Source organism: Canis aureus, chromosome 12 (genome assembly GCF_053574225.1).
Source record: "Canis aureus isolate CA01 chromosome 12, VMU_Caureus_v.1.0, whole genome shotgun sequence".
Taxonomy (NCBI): domain Eukaryota; kingdom Metazoa; phylum Chordata; class Mammalia; order Carnivora; family Canidae; genus Canis; species Canis aureus.
Window position 1 is genome coordinate 41,794,985 of NC_135622.1, and position 22,503 is coordinate 41,817,487.

The 22,503-nt window shown below is 47.4% G+C and overlaps 1 protein-coding gene across 1 annotated transcript in view; it reads left to right on the plus strand.

Annotated features, from left to right (window-relative positions):
• ALK (ALK receptor tyrosine kinase) overlaps window positions 1–22,503 on the plus strand; it is a 682,206-nt gene that overhangs the window by 551,615 nt on the left and 108,088 nt on the right. Inside the window, exons 6-8 of the mRNA XM_077843727.1 lie at window positions 283–414; window positions 9,128–9,259; window positions 11,564–11,664. Of these exons, the coding sequence (XP_077699853.1) occupies window positions 283–414; window positions 9,128–9,259; window positions 11,564–11,664 (365 nt within the window). The remainder of the gene's footprint in view (window positions 1–282; window positions 415–9,127; window positions 9,260–11,563; window positions 11,665–22,503) is intronic.

The following is a 22,503-nucleotide window of genomic DNA, read 5'->3' on the forward strand; positions in this document are numbered from 1 at the left end:
CTTGAGGAACCCACAGCGTTGAAGGAATGTGGACCAAACCTAGGGCCACTCTGCTATTTGCCATCACTAGAAAGTGAGGAACCTCCAGTGGCCTAGGGGGTGGGGTGTTAAGGCTTCGACTTCCTCTCAGCCTCTTGGTGTTGGCCCCACGTGTAACCAGATTGAGATGTGTGCATCTCAGTCAGACCTTGGAATGCGACAGGGCAGAGTGATGCTGTCCCTGAGCCTTCCCACAGAGCCACCCAAACTGACCGATGGCATGTGTGTCTGTGTGCTCTCCAGGAACATCCCCAGGCTCCAAGATGGCCTTGCAGAGCTCCTTCACCTGCTGGAATGGGACGGTGCTCCAGCTAGGCCAGGCCTGTGACTTCCACCAGGACTGCGCCCAGGGAGAAGACGAGGGCCAGCTGTGCAGTGAGTAGATGCAGCCCCCCTGCCCCACCCACCCCAACCCAGCCTGTGCCTCCACCCCCTGCCCCCATCGCTCCAGGCATGCGAGCTTGGACACCTTTCCTTACCATGTATCCTCTCAGTGGTGACTTCCAAAAGCTACACAGTTTTCAAGAGACAGGGTTAAGTTAAGAACCAAACAAGATCTTGTAAGCTATGCTCTCAGCATCCTCGTGGTACAGAGATGTACAGGGTAAAGCCTAATTTAGGAACATGACGTTAGAAGCCCTGTATGCCCACACTCCCCTCGCTCTCCGGGCCTTATCTTCCGCCACCCACCTGGCCCTCCCATCCTCCCAGGCTTCCATGTACCCCAGCGCCAGCTGTATCAGACCACCCCTCCATGGCTTTGCTCATGGTACCCCTGGACCAGAATGCCCTTTCCTTCTCTGGTCACATCTGCTCCTTCAAGACTCACCTCCAGGGCTCCTGGGTGGCTCAGTCAGTTAAGCACCTGCCTTTGGCTCAGATCATGATCTCAGGGTCCTGTGATCAAGCCCCATGCTGGGGTCCCTGCTCTGTGGGGAATCTGCTTCTCCCTCTCCCTCTGCCATGCTCTCGCCCCACCTCCCCTCTCTCTCTCACTCTCTCTCAAATAATCAAAAAATTTTTAAAAAGACTCACCTCCAGAGTCAACACTTCTTTTTTTTTTTTTAAGATTTATTTATTTATTTATGATAGAGAGAGAGGAGGAGGGAGAAGCAGGCTCCATGCCAGGAGCCTGACGTGGGACTCCAGGATCACGCCCTGGGCCAAAGGCAGGCACCAAACCGCTGAGCCACCCAGGGATCCCCCGAGTCAACACTTCTGAGAAACCTCCCACAAGTATCACCCCAACAAGTATAGTTGGTTCCTCTTCCTCTAGACTCCCCCATGGGTGCATCCATCCACCAGATCTATTATTTTTTATTAACAGCTTTTAGAAATATAATTCACATACCATACAATTCACCCATTTAAAGTACACACTTTGGTATTGTTTAGTATGGTCACAGGGCCGTGCCACCATCACTACAATCCAATTTTAGAACATTTTTATCACTCCAAAGATAACCCCTAGTAATCTTTCCTCATTTCCCTCCAATCTCACATCCCCTGCACCCCCTCCCCCACGAACCACTAGCCCTCAGCAACTAACTCCTAAATCTACTTTCTGTTTCTATAAATTTATTTGGGGCATTTCATATCAATGGAATCATACATTATGTATTCTTTTGCTGTTAACTTCTTTCACTTCTCATAATGTTTTCAAGGCCCACCCCTGTTAAGTCACATGGAAATACTTCATTCCGTTTTTACTGCCACATACTATTTCATTGTATGACTAATAGCACATTTGTTCATCTATTCATCAGTTGATGCGCACGTGAGTTGTTTCTACCTTCTGGGTATTACAAATTATGCCTCTTTGCACATTCGTGTACAAATTTTTGTATGGACAGATGTTTTCATTTCTCTTGGATTATATACCTAGGAGTAAATTACTGGGTCAGCTCTGTATTTAACTTTTAAAAAACTTCTAGGCTGTTTTCCAAAGTAGCTACACCATCTGACATTCCACTAGGAATGGGTAAAGCTTCTAATTTCTCTACATTGTCAACACTTAGAATGATGTCTTTTTATTTTTGTCCGGCTAGTGGGCGTGCATCCATTCCATTTCATGAAGGTGGTTTCCATGTTTGTCTCCCTCTCTCTGGGCAGACAAAATCTGGTACTCACCCCCATACCAATATCTCCTAGCACCATATAGGTGGTGCACTAACTATTTGTTGATTTAAAATGACTAAATGTGGGGTACCTGGGTGGCTCAGTCAGTTAAGCATCAGCCTTTGGCTCAGGTCATGATCCCAGGGTTCTGGGATAGAGCCCCGAGTCCAGTCAGGTTCCCTGCTCTGCAGCAGGGCAGCGATTTGCTTCTCCCTCTTTCTCTCTGCCTCTGCCTGCTGCTCCCCCTGCTTGTGTGCTCTCTCTGTCTCTCCCTCTCACTCTCTATCTGTCAAATGAATGAATAAAAATCTTTTTAAATAAATAAATAAATAAGTAAATAAGTAAATAAGTAAATAAATAAATAAATATAAAATGACTAAATGAATTGGGAAAGTTGGTCCCCATAGACCAAAACAAACTACTGTTTTGAAATCTCACTGGGAGTTGGGGACAGAGTTAGACTCCCAGCCTAGTAGTGCTCACTCTCTCTGAATCTGGTGTTCTCAGCAGCAGCCTGGCTCCAAGTACACACTTGAGAAGTTTTCACATCCATGCCAGGGAAACCACAAACACTTATAAAACCCATATATCATATACTAGAGCCTGAATACAGCAGAGATGAATAACACAGCACCTGTCTTCAGAGTGCTGAAAATCCAGCAGGGGGGCAGGGAGTGAGACACAGTAGGGAACGGATGTGGGATACATGCCTGGGATGCCATGAGGCCCAGACACAGAAGCAAGTACCTCGCCTCTCAGATACACTGGCCCTAAGACATTATGGCCTGCAAAATGGCTTTTAAAAGTTAATGGTAGGGCACCTGGGTGGCTCAGTCGCCTGAGCATCTGCCTTCAGCTTGGATCATGATCCCAGGGTCCTGGGATTGAGTCCTTCATCAGGCTCCCTGCTCAGTGGAGAATCTCCTGCTCCGTCTACCCCTCCTCCCTGGGTGTGACTTCTCTCTAATGCACTCTTTCTCTGTCTCTCAAATAAATAAATAATATCTTTTTTAAAAAAAAGTTAACATTATCCCCTTCATCATCTGGAGGCCAGACTTTCCCTTGGGGGGAGAAAAGGTTTTATTTATTATCTTTTAAATGAAGCAATAAAGAAAATCCATTTTTCAATTTGAAAACCTTCTTTTTTATATAAAACTTTCCAGTGAAGTTTTTCAGTAATGATGGAATTGTGGTTGTTTAGATAAAACTCAGTATAGACTTGCAGGTAAGCCCTTTGTTTATCCCACACTGTTCCTGGTCTTTTGTACAAAGCTCTCACTGTACATGTGGACCAAAATGAAGCCAGCCCACCCACGTTGTCCCAGGCAGGGGTCTGTGTATGTCTCTCTAGTTATCGGCCCCTGCAGTATTTCCAGCAGTGCATCTGAGCTGTGTGATTTTGCTTCTGCCTTTTCAAAGTTTTTTGATTCCCACTTCCCAGCTGGGACACAGTTCAGGCCGGCCATGCCCTGATTTACAATTGGGAGAATGAAAGCACAGAGAAGGTAATTGATTTGTTCAGGGTCACACAGCATGTCAGGAACAGAGCCATGATTAGAGCATCTAGTCTGTGGGATCCAGCCCATTACTGTGGGCTTGGGGCATTTTCTTACCATTCTGGGGTTGCCATTAATGGATTTACAGGGCCAGCTCTAAGCTTGAGGACAGCCTGTCTCCCGTATGGAGGGCAGGTTCCTGGGGCCCAGAGGCCTTTCCAGCCACACTTGAAAAGCTGCTCTGACCAGCTCTCAGAATGACAGCTCCACCCTGGAGAACACTACCACTGAGTTCTTTGCTACAGAAATCAGTTGCTTGGAGGAGAAGTTCAATTCAGAAGGAGGGTTATTTCAATCTTTTTGCTACTCTGATCTCGGCAGTACTCTTAGCAAATATCCTTTTTGTTTTTAGTGTGCCCCATCCTGTCTGGCATCATTACAGTTTTCCCTATCACATTGACTGATGTTGATTCTAGAAAACATTCTCATAAAGAAGAAGATAATGATGATGATGATGATCATGATGATGATGGCTAACATTCATTGAGCATTCACAGCATTCACTGTGTGCCAGTAACTGTCCAAATCCTTTTCGCAGATGAACTTATTTTGTCCTCAAAATAATCCTATGGGATGCTATTATACCCATCTTAGAGATGAGGAACCTAAAGTCCAAGAAACTGTTAGCCAGTGGCCGAGCAGCAGTTCAGACCCAGTCTGAACCAATACTGGCCAGTCTCATTTCTTATATGAGTTTCCAGTGGTTGGCTGTGCCAAGCACAACACTAGGTACATATCTACTGGAGAAGAAGAGCAGGAAAGGAAAAGTTAAGGAAGGTCCAGGGTTCTGCTACAACATTTCTCTGCAGGAGAGGGGAGCTCAGATCATTTGTCTCCCCTCTCTGGGCTTATTTCCTCAACTGTAACATGACTTAGAATGTGATGCCTGCTGATGTGTTGATGTTTGTGATGCATTTAGGACAATGGTCTTGACATCACCTGGTCCTTCCCAAGTAGTCTGGAATCTGTTAGAATGTATTCTCTAAACAGGTGGTCACCCAAGCCTTGTCGGGAATGTCCAGTTCTAAGGAACCCCCATGAGTGAGGGTCACTAATCTCTGGCCAAGGTTGTTACATAAGCCCTGCCATGGTTGGAATTTGGATGAGAAAGTAGGTTGTATCCCATCAACTCCCATACTTGCTCCAGAAGGAAGTCCATACACAACTTCAATCAGATTATCAGACTAAACCCTGAGCAACATTTCAAGCCAGGATAAGTAGGGTACCTGAAATGGAGGTGGCATTGCCCTTGCTTCCCTACGTCCAATCATGAATGTGTCCCTTCACATTGCATACTCCAAGCCACACACCACCTGCCATCCTCCTTCCCTCTTTCCAGTTAAACATTGCTGATCCAAGTGAGATATCCTTGGATGCTGGAACCCATCAAAGGGTGTCTTCAGGGTTTCCTGTGTGTCAAGCATTGCCTCAATGGCCTGTAACTTCCCAGAAAAGGGTCATGTCTCGACTTCCTCCCCTAATGGGTCATTGACTCACGGAGTATTACAGGCAGCTCGTTTCCCTTTCATGTATTCAATAATCTCATGTGTTTGGTGGGGACTCTCTTCCTATCAGGCAAAAAAAACAGTTTTTTAAGTTTATTTCTTTATTGTAAAATAAAACATATTGGTTGTAAAATATTTGGAAAATCTAGAAAAGTACACAGGAGAAAATAAAATAACTATTGCCCGTAATCCTCCCTCTCAGACATACAGAGATAACCATAATATGATGATGTATTTCTTCTAGCATTTTTTCCCATGACTATATTTTCAAGGAAGTGTATAACACATATTTATCAAAAATGTTAACAGAGCTGTCACACAGGAAGGAAAAGAAGTAGTGTCATTTGGCCTGGAGTTTACACTTGGCAGCTTCCTTCAGGCCCTGCTGAGGCCACATCTTTGTGACTCTACCAATTTGTCTCTCTTACAGTGGAATCAGGTGTCATAATTGCCAAATGTTTGCAGGATTGATTGACCCCCACACAGCCTGATTTGGCCATCCAGCTGATGAAGTAAGATGAAGTAAAAGGATTGCTAGGGTATTACTTCTCAGCCAGGAAGGTGCTTAGGAACCACCTGGAAAACGTTAGAAATGCAGATTCTCACTCAGTAGGTGGTGAAGGGGCTGGTAGCCTGAGATTCTGCACTTCCAACGGTTTCACCAATGGTGAGATGGGTGTGTCTAGTCCCCGAAGCACATTTTGAGTAATAAAGGGTTGGATGACAGAGCTCACTCCCATTTACTTCAGCAAATAAATCGACATGGAGGGACCTGGAGGGTATTATGCTGAGTGAAATAAGTCAATTGGAAAAGGACAAATATTATATGGTCTCATTCGTTTGGGGAATATAAAAATTAGTGAAAGGGAATAAAGGGAAAGGAGAGAAAATGAGTGAAAATATCAGTGAGGGTAATGAAATATGAAAGACACCTAACTCTGGGAAATGAACAAGGGGTAGTAGAAGGGGAAGTGGGTGGGGGGTTGGGGTGACTGGGTGATGGGCACTGAGGGGGGCACTTGGCAGGATGAGCACTGGGTGTTATGCTATATGTTGGCAAATTGAACACCAATAAAAAATTTTTTTAATTCAGCAAATAAGTATTTTAGTCCTACAGCATGCCCAGTGCTGAGTAGATGCTTGGGGTCAATGAGAGGAGAAATCAAAGGAGTTGAAACCACTGGACTCAACTCTGTGCGTCGAAGTAATGCTCAGCCATTGGCCCTGGCAGCAGTGTCCCAAATCTGACCTAATGCACCAAAGGTCTTTGTTCTGATGCCCCCACCACCACCCCACCAGTTTCCTCAGGCATGGCTTCTCGTTCAGCACACAACTGCCGTGCTGGCAAGAGCAGCGGTCCTCTCTTCCTGCATCCCCTTCCACCCTACAATGCTTTCAGATTCACATAACTTGTCTGTTTACCTAATTATTTTACCTATCTCCTCCCCCTTTATTCAATCAGCCAAAAAGAAAGGGGTTTCCAATCCCAGCTCACCCTGGATCTTATGCAGAACCAAGACAAGGATGGTCTTCCAGAAGTTAGAGAATGCCAATGGTTTTCCTCATTCCTGTCCAGGTGGAAGGCATAGGCAGAGCTACCATGGGCATTTTCAGAGAGGCAGCTGAGGTATCTGTCTCTACCCCCAGTGAAATATTGGGTATTTTGGTTCATGCTCTGATGAAGTCTCCTGCACCAGGAGTGATCGATGATTAATAATGCCACTACCACTCTGTATTTGCTCAACCCTATCTGCTTACAAAATTCTATACGCTTATTTACCCTCAAAACAGCCCTGTGAAATAGACACTAATATTACCCCCATGTTATAGATGATGGAGCTAAGTCTCTGAGGAAAAGAAGTGACTTGCCTAGCATCACACAGCAGAAAGCAGCAGGTGAGGGCTACTTCCAGGTGTCCGGATTCCAGGACTGTTGAGGCTAACTTCTCTACCTCTACTCATAAAAGAAGGAGGGGGTGATAAGCCATGAAGGCTTCAACCCAGTCCTGCCTCCTCCTTCTACCAGGAGCCATTGCCTGCTAGAATTTTCCATCATGGTCCCTGGTTTAAAGCATGCTTGTAAAGGACGCTTCATGGAAGGTCACTTCCAGCTACCAGTTAGTTTTTGCAAAAGAAGTGGATGTGGGGTCCCTTGAGGGGGCATAAAAAATAAAACAGAAAGATCTCCTTAGCTTTTGGATTTTTAATCAGAGGAACATGCAGGGCTTGGGGGGAAAATGATTTCTTCAGGGGGGTATAAATGGGAAGAGATGCTCAAAGTCAGTGACAGCCGGTTTTAATTTATAATTCTGCCTCTGTGTGAAATGCACAGAGAATCAGGGGGAAATGAGTAATAATTCACTAAGGTGCTGTCACAGCCAGGAAGCGTGAGGGCCCTCTTTGTCAGCCTGCCATTGCCGGGAAGGCTGAGACAGAGGAAGGACACAGAGAGAGGTGGGTCCAGCTAGAGCACCTTTCCTCCTGCCCAGGAGACATAGTCCTGCTGCTTCTCCCCAGCCTGGCCTGGGGCTGTTGGTGCTATCAGAATAGCCTGCAATGACCCACTAGCTCCTGGGGCTGGGTGCCTTCCCTGCAGCAGTTCCCTGATAAAGCCTCAGAAAGTGAGCTCTCTCTGACCCTCTTCTCCTTTCCTCCTCCTTCTGCGGGCACTTGGGAAATATATGGTCATAAAGCTGATTGTGGCCTTTTCACTGGGACCTGGGGTCAGCCTGATGAAGAGAAAAGGGTAACAGGGCCCTTTATGCTGAGCCAACAGATGATATAAAAAGGCCCCGTGGCTGGCATTGCTTGGTCAGGATAAGGTAGGTTAGAGCAGTAATAAACTATCCCCAAATTTCAGGGGCCTAACATAACATTTACAGTACCCATGAACCAAAGCGGAGGGGTGGGTTCCACAGGATCTCTTGGGGACCCAGGCTGGCAGGGGCCCCACGGTCCAACAGCAGCGGTCTCAGGAACAAGAACTCCCCTTGGCCACTTCAGCAGGGAGAGGGAGACTGAAGAATTGCACAGGGCCTCTTGGCAGCTTCAATCCAGAAGACACACATCACTTCCACTCACATTTCATGGGCCAGAGCTATTCATGTGGCTTCCCTTCACTGGAAGGGAGGTGGGAAATAAGGGGGGGTAAGTGGGAAGTGTGAGCAATATGTGTCTCTGCAGACAGGGGTGATTGAGGGACCCAACCATGTGCCACCAACACTACCACTACCACCATCAGGTTCTTGTCACTGTGTCGACCATTAGAAATGTATTATAGTACCTTCTCCTGGGGTCATATTCATTGTGGGTCCGAATAAGGAGCCCAGATTTAGAAGCAGAAGACTGGGATCCCGGGGTGGCACAGCGGTTTGGCGCCTGCCTTTGGCCCAGGGCGCGATCCTGGAGACCCGGGATCGAATCCCACGTCGGGCTCCCGGTGCATGGAGCCTGCTTCTCCCTCTGCCTATGTCTCTGCCTCTCTCTCTCTCTCTCTCTCTCTCTCTGAGTGTGACTATCATAAAAAAAAAAAAAAATTAGAAGCAGAAGACCCAGGTTCAAGGCCAACTGTGTTATCTGCTGGCTGTGTGACCTTGGTCAGCTTGCTTAATATTTTTGAGCTCTCTTCTGTCACATATAAAACTGGGTTATTCCCATGTTGCTGTGCTATTATTATTATTATTAGTATTTTCTTTTCTGAAAATCAGAAAATTGTACATATTCACATGTAGAAGTTAGGGACCAGGGCTTCTTTTCATCATCATCACTATCATTAGACATCAAGGGTCTGGCTGGGGAGCTGGTGTTGGTGGGGATACTTGGGTCATGCCTGGCTAATGTTACTTTATATTGGCCTCTTTTGCTTCTGGCAGTGCAAGAAATGACCGTGCCCCTGTGCTCTCCCTGCAGGTCAACTCCCTGCTGGCTTTTACTGCAACTTCGAGAATGGCTTCTGTGGCTGGAGCCAGGGCATACTCACACCCCACAACCCCCGGTGGCAGGTCAGGACTCTGAAGGATGCCCGGGTCCAGGATCATCGAGGTAGTGCTACTCTCTTTCCTTCCCCCTGGTGCCCATCTGGCCAAACCAGAGACTTAGGGCGCTATCCCAAGACAGCTGGACCTCCCACCCCTGCAGGGCAAACCAATGTGACTGCCCAGAGCTTGCCCTGGGGTACTTGCTCAAAATTCCCTCCAGACTTCCTGGGCTTCAGAATAATTAAATCAGGCCAAGATAGATGTCACCTTTTATTCCCTAAAATAAAAGCCTGGATGGATTGGCTAAAAGATAAGAAGGGTGGCAACAATAATAAGCATTCATTTATTCCCTAAGCGTTTGTTAAGGACCTACTTTGTGTCTGGCACGTAACTCACGGAGAGGTCAGGAAAACCATAGCCCCCTACAGGGAGGCTGAGGCACAGGGAGGCCTTGTGTCGTTGGGCCCAAGGTTGTGCCCAGGGAACCTTGCCCCACATCTGGTCCATTCCCTGGAGCCTTGCCTCCTCAGCCACATCTCCCATTCCTGCCCAGTTCTAATTAGCAACTCCCACCTTCCCAGTGCCAGAGCCCATCCTCCCACTGCCTATGCTTGGCTGCTAGAGGGACAAAGGCCTCCACACACTCAATAGATGGCCACCCACACCTGGGTGAGCTGACTCCACACTGGAGACATGGCTGGGGCATGGAATGAGGGAGCAATGAGGCTGGCGTCAGTGAGGCCAGATTTGGGCTGCTGGAGAGGCCAGACCCCCAGCCACGGGCCCAGCCTTGGGCTCTACCCAGTAGCTAGGCCTGGGCAGGCCCTGTGGCCCACTTCGCTGCAGCATAGAGCTGGAGTTAAGGGTGAGGGCTCACTGTCTCCTTCTCTCCCCTGCATTTGTCTTATCTTTGTGGAGCTAGAGCCCCTTGTACCAAATCCCTCTCTTTCCAAGCAGAGATCATATATCCCAGGGATCCCTTTAAGAATCAATGATAATAGTGATGATGATCAAAGTGTGAGAGAAGACAATGTCCAGATCCACCACTGGGGATCCCAGAGCCCACGCAGTCCTGTCCTTGGTCCTGAGTGAGCTGGCTTTGGCCTGTGAGGATGCAGACTGCATTACCGCAGCCACAGGAGAGTTCTGCAGGGCCCCTCAACAGAGAGGAGACCCCAGACTTCCTGTTTCTCCTCTGGAATCCTCATACTGCATCATCCTCAGCACCCTGTTGAGAAAAGAACAGAAATGGAACTCAAAGCATGACATGATTTTCCTGCCTCTGCTCTCAGTTTGGTAACCTCCCACGGCACCCACAGCAAGGAAGTGTCCAGTCCTGGCTGGATACCTCTAATGATAAGAGGCTTTCACTGCCTCCTAAAGTAATTCTTTGCACTGATTGCTGCAAATCCAAGATCAGTTTTCCTTTCCCGGAGATAAGCTCCACCTCTCTGTAAATTCTGCTCATGGATCATACTGTCTCCTGGTGCCCCTCAGAACTAACCTGTTCCCTCTCTCACCAAAGCAGCCCCTCAGATATTTGAAGACTCTAGTTGTGACCCACCCACCCTATGAGGCCCTCTCTCTCCCTGGTCACAGAGTTTCCTCAAGGATGGGTCACATGTTTTCTAGGCTTTCTGGCCTATCTTGGCTACTCTGCCCTGGATCCATTTGAATCTACTATTTAGTAGTAACCCAATAACAGACTTTGCTAAGAGAGAAAAGCAGAAATGAATGAGTAAAGCCCTATGTGGGGTTCTGTGGTGCACCTAAAATGTTGTGAGTGCACCCTGGTATCCAATTCCATAGCACTGACCATCTACAAAATGTTCTATAGTTGGCTGGAGGTTTACAGATCCTTCTTCTTCACCATGTGGGGTTGGGGGCTCATGTTCTTCCAGGTTTGCAGACTGATCGATGAGAAAACACAAAGAATAAGACTTCCTGATCAGGTCATGGGGATCAGGATGACCCAGTGGGAGAGAGAGAAGGTCATGGAGACCACTGGAGGTCAACAGGCTGGCAGGATTGGAAATGAGGAGGGGTGGGGGTGATAGAGTCCAGCGTGCTCCAGACTACTCCTGGGCTATGGGCTAAAGCTGGAGACCTGGCGAGATCAGGTGTGCAGCAGCCCAGATGTGTGATGCTGGGATATTACAGGGTGTTTGGAAGGAAGACCTTAGCGTGAGCCAAGTTTTGTTGACAGTGACAAGTAGACTGTCCTATCCATTGGAGGCAGCAGAAAGCTGTGTCCTCAAAGATGTTCCAAGCCTAGAGAAGAAGAGTGCAGAGCCCATTAACCCTGCATCCTGAGGCCCTTCAGTGCATGAAGATGGTGCATTTCTGACTCTTTTCCTCTCTGCCCCAGGCCACGCCCTGTCGCTCAGCACCACTGACGTCCCTACTTCTGAAAGTGCTACAGTGACCAGTGCTACGTTTCCTGCCCCAATGAAGAACTCTCCATGTGAGGCAAGTCTTGCTGTTCCCATAGTTCTTGGACTTTTCCTCCCACCCCTCACCTTGGGCACTTCCAGATGAGCCCAAACATAAGCCAAGTAGCCTGGACGGTTGGGTTCCTCATTCTCCTAGGGGGAGGACAAGATGACATTTTTGTCATCTTTTAGGCAGAGGGCATGCACCAGAGTGGTGAAGTCCCGCCTGTGGAGAATCTTGCCTTAAACACCTGTACCCAGCTGCACTAAACTCTTTGCAGTGGGGCCTCAATGTAAGCAAACCCAGAAAATACTTCCAAGGCGTAACAGGGGAGAGTAACACAATCCTTTTTATAAATATCAAGCTCTTGTAATACATTTCAACTTTTATAAAGCATCAAAAATCTAATCTACATAAATTCACAAAGATATCCATGGCATTCAGTGAGGTACCTCCAAAGCCACTTACCTAGATGGTCCCTGTGGCTGTAACGTTTTTAATGTGTGGACTGAGGGTCTTGTGCCATGTTTCTTAGCATAAGTTCATAATCTCCAAAGAACAAGAAATGTGCTCAGACCCAAACATGGCCCAGTGATTAAGCTCATGGACTCCGGAATCCATTGCCTGAGTCCAAGCAAGATTCCACCACTGATTGGCTGTACAGTTTGGGAAGTCAATAACCTAAGGTCTCAGGGCCTCAGTTTTAACACTTGGAAAGTGGACACAGTAGGAACGTCTACCCCAAAGAGGAAAGGATTCAGTAGGTTGATATGTATTTAGGGCTTATCACAGCGTCTGGCACAAAGTAAGCATGACACTAGTTAGCCAACAGTGCCTGGCACCCTGAGTAAACACAAGAAAGGAGAATGGGGAAGGAGGGAAAAGACATGAGCCAAAAACCAGATTGCAAGTTCTCCGAGAGCCCCGCCTGCTTGTGCTTCTTTGCATCACCACGACATCACATCAACATCTTGCACGGAGTAGAAAGCCGACACATAGTCTAGATTTGGCCAATCCCCTCTTTCTGGAAAGTCACAGGAGAAATCCCTTCCTGGCTTTGTTTCAGGAATAGCTATGTGGCCCCCTGAGCAATTTGCCTCCTTTCAGGCTGTGAACTTCATGAAGCTGACCGGACTTGCTTCCTCTGCGCTGGCTCAGAGAAGCCCCAGGGAGGTGCCGGGAGACAGGCTTTCTGTGGCAGCCAGACTCAAGCCCTCCGGGCTTCTCGTGCAATACAAACTCACTGGCAAAAACAAATAAGAATGGAACACATTTATCAGTGATTTTTTTTTTTTTTTGTAATCAGGAGAATGGTCAAATTAAATCTGAGGCTCCCCTCTTAGTAAGCAAATGGGGGTTCGTGAAGTGTAGTGCCTAACAGTCTTACACCCTCCTCGATTTTCCAAGCCAATTTCTCACCTTTTCTAGTTAGTTTGTTATCTTACTAGAGTTTTTGTATCTCTGTGAGCCACCTTAAGTCCTTTTGGAAGAAGTCAGGGCACAAAGAATAGATTCATTACATTAAATCGTATTTGAGAAATTCCACTAACTGATGCAGATGGTGGATTGCACAGTCATCGCTGACATTTCTGCGATGCCTCCAAGCAGACACCTGGGAAGGAAGGCATCTCAAAAGGCAAATCTAAATGAGGAGAGGTGGTTGGCCTTCCTGAGAGGTCAGGGGGATCCTTAAAAGCCTCTGATTTTTAAACTTATTCTTCACTGGATTTAACAGGAGCCTAATTTTAGTGTAAGAAATGTCAAGGTTAAAAATGTTATTTTTCTAATACTTCATCATTTCCTTGATAACCTTTGGTTGATCAATAGCTTAAACAGGTGTTTTGTTTTACTGGCCTGTTTTATTTCCCCTCTAGTCAAATTTGCTCTGGGCTATTTCTGCTATTTCCTGCCCTTTTCCAGAACTTGGCTCAGCAGGAGTAATGAAGGGGAGGCAGTGAGTCCATTCCGCTCTCAGCTCACAACGCTAGTTCACATTCAGGTTTGCAGACCATTCATCTGGTGCTGATGGGTCCCGAATTCCCAGTGTTGGAGGAAATGTTTTCATCAGAAAAATAAATAACCAAAATAGAAATATGCATTTCCGGGTTGGTAAGCCTTGCCATTTATTTTATTCAGATCCTAAATGCAGAAGGCAGCAAGTTGGTTTCCTCCTCCCAGGTTGGCAAATATCAGTGACAGGGGATGCTGCATTGCTGTGTGAAATTGTGTGGGGTTAACCAGGGGCCTTCAAACCCCACCAACTCTAAAGGAGCTTTCATTGGCCATAGGGCTGGGTATGGGAAGGTGACACAAGGCAGAGGGGGGTGAAGGTCTCTGATGAGGGTCAAGGCCACAGAGACCAAGAGGCTGACACCCAGCACTGAGCATCTTCTCTAAACATAGACACAGTTCTGGGAGCCCTAGAGTCCCTCCAACTCTTGGGAGTTGAAGTAATTCCAGAATATCTCCAAATTCTCCCTCAAGAAACCCCACAGTCGTCAGTGGATTCCCAAAAGGGAACTGCCATCACCTTCCATGCATTTCCTTGAAAATCTAGATACAACCTGACTGGTAGGCTTCTGTTTCTCCAGACGCAGGCACTTGGAAAATGCAATCGGTACGATTCTTGGGCCCCCACCCTGGGTCACCAGGCTGACACCCCAGAGCGGGGCCTGGGAATCTGCTATTTCAAATCCCACCCTCAGCGATCTGGATGTACAATGACACTTGAGTCATTGGCCATAGATGTGCCTGCCAGTTGTGTCCAAAATACATTCTGAGTCCATGCAGAGAGTTTTCCTCCGCTACCTGTGATGTAACTTGCCTTCTAGAAAAATGAGTCCGACGTGGTGAGAAATGACACAGGGTGGTGGGGGGTACATAGGTGGTGGAGACAGAAGGGGCGTGGAAAGCATGACACTCCACAACTGGTGAGATGCCTACCGATCGTGGAGACATAGCCAGGATGTGCCTTTGTGCCAGTCACCTTCCCGGGTGTTCCAGAAGCCCACGGGCTCCAGCCTCCTGCCTCCAGATGTCTGCAGGGCCCACGGCTGGCCAGAGCCTCTCGCTGGCTGGCCTGGTGCAGACACCGCCTGCTCCTCCATCGCTCCGCACACTTGCATATGGGGCATGAATATTTAAAGACTGTTGCCGAGCCCAGCCACAAACAAGAAAGAGTGTTGTATTTTGTGTGTGTGTGTGTGTGTGTGTGTGTGTGTGTTCCCCAAGCTATTCTCTGCAGGGAAACTGGAGAGCCACTTACAATATTCCGATTTTATTTTATTTTTATTTTTATTTTGCTGAGCTCCAGTTCAAATAATTAAAGTTGCCACCGGGGGAGGGGAGCCTTGTGGTGGCTTTCATGTGATCCCTTGCTGTCAGATCTGCTCCGCTCGCCTTGGCTGGGAGACACCCTCGGATGTGTCTAGCATCGCAGCTGCTGGTAATAAAGAGGACGGGAGGCTGGGGTGGGGGAGGGGGCCGTCTCCGCCCCTCCCCCTGCCTTTCACAGAGCCCAGAAGCCTGAATGTCTCAACAAGCCCCGTGCGGTTTGAAATTCTATTTTATTTGAATAGCCTGCCTGTGACTAGAATATTTTAAGCCCGTGTTCTCAGGACAGAACAACGTCTGGGGAGAGAGAAAGTGGGCTTCCCTCATTCTCGTTCCCTCTCCAAAACGTGGAAGCAGCTCTGCCTCTGTGAGCTGCAAGAATGAAAGGGGCCCAGGAAGTGGGATGGGACCCATTTGACCTAAGGGCAGGTGAGTTCCCAGCAGCTGATTTTCCGACCTTGCAGGACCTGCAGCCACCTCTGCCTTCCACCTCATATGTAAGCACGCACACAGACATCCCCCCAGGGAACAGAGCACCCTGGGGCCTTTCTGCCCTGATGTCAGCCCTGTGGTGATAAAGGAGTCAGCTTCCATTAGCCTGGGGGCTACTGAGATGGGGACAGAAGGCCACCAGCAGGCCCCCTCAGGTCCGCAGGGGCTAACTGGGCCTGCAGGGAAGGAGCCCTCCATTCGCTGTCATTAAAACCAGTGCACTTGATGGAATGAGCACTGAGTGATATGCTATATGTTGGCAAATTGAACTCCAATTAAAAAAAATAATAATTAAAAAAAGAAAACAGTGAACTGGGTGTTATATTATATGTTAGCAATTCAAACTTCAATAAAAACAAAAAACCAAAACAAAACAAAAAACAGTAAATGTGGCCCAGAGGGATTGAGAGCAGCCTGGCATCTGCAGTCCCCTTTGTCATCAGTTAGGCCCTGCTCAAAGCCCCACTGAGAAGGGGCCCCCAGGGAAGACAGGGCCCTGAAGGCTGGAGGCCAGGGAATTTCTCAGCAAACTGTTCTCTGGTTGACTTGGTGAGACCTTTCAGGATGGCAGTGATCATTCCTGCACACGGGGCCCATCCTCCCAGGGATCTGGCTGCCAGGGGGTTCTCCAGCGTCTCCGTGTAGCTCAAAAGCAAAATAAGGTGAGCCACGGCTGGTGTAATTTGGGCTGACCCCACTCTCTCCCCATGGGGGGCAGACAAATAGAACTCTCAGACAAGATGAGGAGAAGTTCTTTTCTGAACGTTAGGCTTTAAGAGTTTATTAACCTCAGAGGCAGAACCCTCCATGGAAAGGCAAAAAATAAGGATGAGCACTAAAATTTATTATAGGATGGCTTGGGGTAGAGGAGAAAACAGAAGTAGCAGACTCTTCCTTTTGCAGCCCCCACTGATCCCTCCACAAAGGCATTCTGTTCCCCCGGCTTTACGGAGCAACTCTGGGTGGGGGCGCACACAGGGCTGCGCAGGGATGGGAGCAGCCCTTCTCAGCAAGGCAGGAAAGAAATGTACCCAGAGATGCAAAGCCAGTAGATACGAAATCAAGATCCAACCCAGACCTTATAGTCTGAGCCTCATATTCTGTTGCATAGCCCTGCCCTTGGGGGCGATGGGGGTGCAGATGGTAGCTTGTCAGCTTGTGGGCACTGCCGTGGGTCTCCACAGCATCCCCGAGGACTGGCATTGCTCTGGCTGCACTCAGAGCCCCTGACCAGTGCAGCACAGACCCCCCCGTCTCTGGAGGCAGGAAGGAAGCACTGCCCCATTTTGTAGCAGACAAGTTACCCGCTTAATCTATGCCTAAGCTGAGACCAGTCACTGGGCCTAATTCCTGAGAGGGCAAAGGGACGTTCTTACTCACCTAGAGGATCCCAACGTTATGTGTGCCTTATTCTTAGCCCCATGTGGCCTCATTTGTCTTAGCAAATCAGGAAGGAAAAGCTATTCCAAGGAGCCTCATGGTCCTGTCCTGAATAAGGTCGTCATCTCCTGGATCCGTTCCACTTTCTGGAGAACATGTGCCCATCTGGGGAGAAGGAAACCTCCTCTCTCAATTCACTCTGGCTGCCCTGTGTCCAGGCCGACTGCTGACCAGTGAAAGAACAAGCTGGTCCTTCCCAGGCTCTGCCCTTGTGTGGCCAGGCAATGCTGCACAGATGCTTTATGCTTATGGCTACAGAAATCCTCTTTGTAAATATGGATCAGAGCCAAGAGAGGGGCATTCCAGGGTGACATCGGCCCTAGCTCCCTTTGGGTCAGGTATTTGGAACTGGAATCCAACCCCCATCTCACCGAATGCCATGCCACCCACTGCAGTGACAGCATGCTCATGAGGAAGGCTAGCTCACCTTCGGACAGCTCTGGGCCTCAGTGCAAGCCAAATGGATTTTCCAGGAGTGGTTTTCCACCCTCTGTTCTCTGTGCCCATCCCCTTCCCGCTCTGGAACCTTTGGGGATCCAGGACAGGACTCCATGCCCTGCTAGGTAACATCCAGCAGGATTGTCCACTCTCTGTCTGGAAGGACATAATGATGGGTCCCCTCAGGAGACATAGCACCCCTCAGGCTCCCTCCTGCCCAACAGATGTGACATCACTTATATGCAAGGGAGTCCAGATGGTCACACGGGGCCAAGACAAAAGGAGCATTGCCAAGGCAGTGTAGTGTGGTGGGGAGAGGAGCTCCTTGAGGCTGCTTAGACATTGGTGGGGTCCTGCCACTTTGTAGCAAGGGGATCTTATGCAACCACCTCACTCTTCTCAGCTTCAGGATCCTCTACAGGACTGTCAGGAGAAACAAGTAGATGGGCATACTGATGCCCAGCCTGGATCCAGACACATAGTAGATGCTTAATAAATAGTCCGTGTGGTTTCTGCTCCTCTACTCCTACTGTTTCTATTACCTGACTTTTGTGGTGATTCTAAGATCAGAGGCAGGTGTCTGCCTTATCTGAGGGTCCTGAATCTAGAGAATTTGGCCTCTGCTCTGCCCTGGATGACCTTGCAAAGAGGAGAAGGAGGATGTGGCCCAGCTCGGTGACTGTGGTCCAGGGAATCTAATGCTCTCTCAGAGACAGACAGATCCCTCACCCCTTCCATCATCCCCACCAGCTCCTTTCCCCACCACCAAGGGCATGGGGACCCCCTCTTCCAATCTAGCAAAAATTCCTTTTCTCCACTTGCTCCATAGTTACCGCCACCCCACTTCCATCCCAGCAGCAGACCCCAAGAGAGATGGTATTGTCATACTTCCACAAATGAGGAAGGAGCCTGCGATCATGCACAGCTGGCCAGCAGTGTGGCCACATGTCCTTAAGACACAAGGGCATGTCCACCTTCCCCAGGGGGGACTCCTGGGAAAGAGACAATGTACAAGGGGATGACCTGAGAAAAGAGAAGAAGACACGAAGGCAGTGGGGGGAGTCTGGCGAAATGATCCAGAGCAGAACATCACATGCCTGACTTTTAACATCTTTCAACGAATGCCAGTTCTGTATCTTTCACTCTCTAACATGCCTGTTTGTTTGGATTCAAAAACATGACTCACTACTTAACATGGAATGGCTAAGACTACAAGAAGCACACCCTGTTTATCCTGTGGCTCTGGGTCCCCCCCACCAGGAAGACCTGAAAGGCTTATGCCCCCCAGTTTAAGCAGTTCCAAGGAAGAGCTCCAGCTCCCACTGCCTTTCTCTGAAGCCCAGAGGTCTCCTCACCTTGTGTGGCCTCACTCCATGCCCCATGGTCAGCATTAAGCCCATAGAAGGTGCATTTTGAAGAGTATCCGCCCTGCCTTCATCACCCCTAATGTCTGCCTCAACTATGACTGTCCCCTCCCCACCCTGCCAGTCACCCTGACTCTGACCTTGTATCTGGAACTCTAGAAGGACCTTAGCTCTGGCAGCCACTCACACTCCATGTCATGAAGACAGTACTTTCAGAGACTTAACCTGGGGCCTAAGCAAGTGCCACTTGCTTAGGGGATGGAGGGTGGAAGTGGTTCTGGAGGCATTGCCAAATGACTTCCACAGACCCACCGGATGGCTAAGAGATTTGAACCTCACTGTCAGTCTCTAAGGACGATTCTACACACGTGTAATAACATTATATCCACATCCTGTGTTAAGAATCCTCTATAATGTCAAAGACCACAAAGCCTACCCAGCTCCCCAGTCACCCTGTGAGGTGAATGAAATCTTCCCCATTCTACAGAGAAAGAGCCTCAGAGGGCTAAGAGACAGCCCCAAGGTCACAGGCTGAGGCATGCAGAAACCAGGACTCAAATACTAGTCTCCTAACTTCAAAGGTAGCTGTTCAACCGCTCCCCAAAGTAGTCAGGGAGTAGCCCCCTCAGGATGCAAAGGGTGGACAGTTGCAGAGACAGGATCACAGATGTAGCTTAGAACTTGGCAGGGTTGGATCGGCACGCAGATGCCTGGCAGGAGTGAGGGAGGGAAGGTCACAGAGGGCTCTCAGTCAGGCAGTGAACCAGCAAGTACTCATTTCAAACCCACCATGTGGCCAGCCATGCTGTAGATAGACCACAAGAATCTGGGATCTCTTTGGGGTGTTTATTCAGCAGGAAAGTGAAAAATACTTACTTTCAGTATGACAAGTCCTGGTCTCCAGGTAACTTATGGATCACTCAGCTGTATTACATTAAAAAACAAGCCAAAGTTCTTTTTTTTTTTTTTGTATCCTTATTGGTATCCTTTATTGAGTCAAGAAAGTTCCTTTCTATTCTTATATCTGAATAATTTTATTATGAATGCAGCTTGACTTTTATCAAACACTTTTTTTACTGCATGTATTGAGATCATCATATGATTTCCATGTTTTGTTCTGTTAGTACACTTTTAATTTCTCTGTTACTTACACTAATCTATTTCCTTTCTTATTGTAGTTTGACTTGCCAACATATAACACCCAGTGCTCATCCCATCAACTACCTCCTTCAGTGCCCGTCACCCAATCACCCCATCCCCCTGCCCGCCTCCCCTTCCACTATCCCCTGCTCGTTTCCCAGAGTTAGGAGTCTCTCATGTTTTGTCACCCTCTCTCATTTTTCCCATTCATTTTCCCTCCTTTCCCCTATAATCCCTTTCACTATTTCTTATATTCCCCATATGAGTGAAACTATATGATAATTGTCCTTCTCTGATTGACTTACTTCACTCCGCATAATACCCTCCAGTTCTATCCACATCAAAGCAAATGGTGAGTATTTGTCGTTTCTAATGGCTGAGTAATATTCATTGTATACTAGACCACAGCTTCTTTATCCATCTGTCAACGGACACCAAGGCTCCTCCCACAGTTTGGCTATTGTGGACATTGCTGCTATAAACATTGGGGTGCAGGTGTCCCGGCATTTCACTGCATCTGCTTCTTTGGGGTAAATACCTAGTAGTGCAATTGCTGGGTCATAGGGTAGCTCTATTTTTAACTCTTTGAGGAACCTCCACACAATTTTCCAGAGTGGCTGCACCGACTCACATTCCCACCAACAGTGCAAGAGGGTTCCCTTTTCTCCGCATCCTCTCCAACATTTGTGGTTTCCTGCCTTGTTAATTTTCCCCATTCTCACTGGTGTGAGGTGGTATCTCATTGTGGTTTTGATTTGTATTGCCCTGATGGCAAGTGATGCGGAGCATTTTCTCATGTACTTGTTGGCCACGTGTATGTCTTCTTTGGTGAAATTTCTGTTCTTCTCTTTTGCCCATTTCATGACTGGATTGTTTCTTTGCTGTTGAGTTTGATAAGTTCTTTATAGATCTTGGATACTAGCCCTTTATCTGATATGTCATTTGTAAATATCTTCTCCCATTCTGTAGGTTGTCTTTTAGTTTTGTTGAGTGTTTCTTTTGCTGTGCAGAAGCTTCTTATCTTGATGAAGTCCCAATAGTTCATTTTTGCTTTTGTTTCCCTTGCCTTCATAGATGTATCTTGCAAGAAGTTGCTGTGGCCAAGTTCAGAAAGGGTGTTGCCTGTGTTCTCCTCTAGGATTTTGAGGGATTCTTGCCTTACATTTAGATCTTTAATCCATTTTGAAGATTTAGTCCATTTTGAGTTTATCTTTGTGTATGGTGAAAGAGAGTGGTCTAGTTTCATTCTTCTGCACGTGGATGTCCAATTTTCCCAGCACCATTTATTGAAGAGACTGTCCTTTTCCCAGTGGAGAGTCTTTCCTGTTTTGTCGAATATTAGTTGACCATAGAGTTGAGGGCCCATTTCTGGTTTCTCTATTCTGTTCCATTGATCTATGTGTCTGTTTTTGTGCCAGTACCACACTGTCTTGATGACCATAGCTTTGTAGTACAACCTGAAATCTGGCATTGTGATGCCCCCAGCTTTGGTTTTCTTTTTCAATATCCCCCTGGCTATTCGAGGTCTTTTCTGATTCCACACAAATCTTTAGATTATTTGTTCCAACTCTCTGAAGAAAGTCCATGGTATTTTGACAGCGATTGCATTAAATGTGTAAGTTTCCCTGTGTAACATAGATATTTTCACAATATTAATTCTTCCAATCCATGAGCATGGAATACTTTTTCATCTCTTTGTGTCTCCCACAATTTCAGAAGTGTTCTATAGTTTTTAGGGTATAGATCCTTTCCTCTTTGGTTAGGTTTATTCCTAGGTATCTTATGCTTTTGGGTGCAAGTGTAAATGGGATTGACTCCTTAATTTCTCTTTCTTCAGTCTCATGTTAGCGTATAGAAATGCCACTTATTTCTGGGCATTGATTTTGTATCCTGCCACATTGCCAAATTGCTGTATGAGTTCTAGTAATCTTGGGGTGGAGTCTTTTGGGTTTTCTATGTACAGTAGCATGTCATCTGTGAAGAGGGAGAGTTTGACTTCTTCTTTGCCAATTTGAATGCCTTTTTTGTTGTTGTCTGATTGCTGAGGCTAGGACTTCTAATACTATGTTGAATAATAGTGGTGAGAGTGGACATCCCTGTCACATTCCAGATCTTAGGGGAAAGGCTCTCAGTTTTTCTCCATTGAGAATGCTTGCTGTGGGCTTTTCATAGATCATTTTTAAGATACTGAGGAATGTTCCCTCTATCCCTACACTCTGAAGAGTTTTGATCAGGAACAGATGCTGTATTTTGTCAAATAACAAGCCAAAGTTCTTAACGAGAGCCTTCAAACACCCTAATTCTTCACACCCCTGGGAGAAAGAAACCTTCCTTAGTCTGAGTCTGAGGAAGGGACCCTTCATAGCTGGTAAGCCAACTGAGGGAGCGTTTTTTAAATATCAATCCCTTATGTGTGGCTAGGAGTATACTAAGAATGTCACTTATTTTATCTCATTACCAAAACAGACTTGTGAGGAATCATAACCTCCATTCACTAGTGGAGACCCTGGGGCCTGAACAAGTTAAGTGACTTGCCCAAGGTCACCCTGCTGCTAAAAAGCAGAGCCAGTGTTTAGACCTACGTCTGTCTACTGCCAAAGCCAAATTTGCAAACACTTAGAGGTCACTGGACTTAACTTGGGTCATCTTGGTTGGAATCCCAGCTCTG